The following is a 1332-nucleotide window of genomic DNA, read 5'->3' as shown; positions in this document are numbered from 1 at the left end:
CATCTCTCCTCCTGCCTATCCAAAATCATCTCTTGTCTGGATTATTACAAGTAGCCTCCTAATGATGGCGAACCTATGACACGTGTGTCAGAGGTGACACCTGAACTCATTTTTTTGGTTGATTTTTCTTTGTTAAATGGCATTTAAATATATAAAATAAATATCAAAAATATAAATCTTTGTTTTACTATGGTTGCAAATATCAAAAAAATTCTATATGTGACACAGCACCAGAGTTAAGTTACGGTTTTTCAAAATGCTGACATGCCAAGCTCAAAAGGTTCGCCATCACTGTCCTAGATAGTGTTTTTTACTAAATAGTTTTTGCTTTTGCGTCTTTATCATCCATTCTTCATAAAGCAGCCAGAGTAGTCCTTTAAAAACATAAATCAGATCATGTCATGTCCTTAAGCAGAACCCTTCAACTGCTTCCCATTACACTTCAAATAAAATCCAAACTTCTTACAGGAACTATAAGATCCCTTTTGTATCCCACAGAATTATCTCTTACTTTCTCAGCTACTACTCTCCCTCTTGTTTACACCAAACCAGCCACACACATCCTAGCTGATTTTTGAACATGAGGCATACTACCACCTCAGCATTTTAGTAGCTGTTGTTCCCTTTCCTCCAATGTTCTTCCTCCAGATACTGAGATAGTTTACTTCCTTATTTCCTACAGGACTCTAATAAAATGTCATAGGCCTGTTCTGATCACTCTATTTAAAATAGTACCCCTGTCACAAGGCATCCTCTTACCAACTTTCTTCATAACACTTCTTTTCACCTGGCATTAGAACGTATGTCTATCTAGTTGTTTATTGATGGTCTCTCCACTAAAATGGAAGTTCTGTTTGGACAGGTTCTTAGTCATTTTTGTTTATTCACATAATCCTAGAAACTACTATTATATAGTTTTTCAATAAATTCTAAAGGAAGTGAATGGCTGAATAAATGATATACAGTAAACACAACTGTAATCTTAAAGGCTAAATGAAAACAAATTTTATCAGGTTTTATAGAAGACTAGAGGCCCGGTGCACAAAAATTTGTGCACTCGGGGGGTGGGGAGCCTCAGCCTGGCCTATGCCCTCTTGCAGTCTGGGACCCCTCGGAGGATGTCCACCTGCTGGCTAAGGCCTGCTCCCTGGGGGATCGGGCCCAAGCTGGCAGTCAGACATACCTCTGGCAGCCTGGCAGCCCTCAGGGGATGTCCACTTGTCAGTGGGGAGCAGGCCTAAACTGTAGTCAGACATCCTTAGCGCCGCTGAGGAGGCAGGAGAGGCTCCCACCACCACTGCTGTACTGGCAGCCATCAGCCTGGCTTGTGGG

At 41.3% G+C, this 1332-nt stretch overlaps 1 protein-coding gene across 1 annotated transcript in view; it reads right to left on the bottom strand.

Annotated features, from left to right (window-relative positions):
* Positions 1–341: 341 nt before the first annotated feature.
* CCDC18 (coiled-coil domain containing 18) overlaps positions 342–1332 on the bottom strand; it is a 113166-nt gene continuing 112175 nt past the window's right edge. The window contains exon 28 of the mRNA XM_015560324.1: positions 342–374. Coding sequence (XP_015415810.1) covers positions 342–374 — 33 coding nt within the window. The remainder of the gene's footprint in view (positions 375–1332) is intronic.

This window comes from Myotis davidii, unplaced genomic scaffold (assembly GCF_000327345.1).
Source record: "Myotis davidii unplaced genomic scaffold, ASM32734v1 scaffold674, whole genome shotgun sequence".
Taxonomy (NCBI): domain Eukaryota; kingdom Metazoa; phylum Chordata; class Mammalia; order Chiroptera; family Vespertilionidae; genus Myotis; species Myotis davidii.
This window is presented reverse-complemented; position numbering and strand designations above follow the sequence as displayed.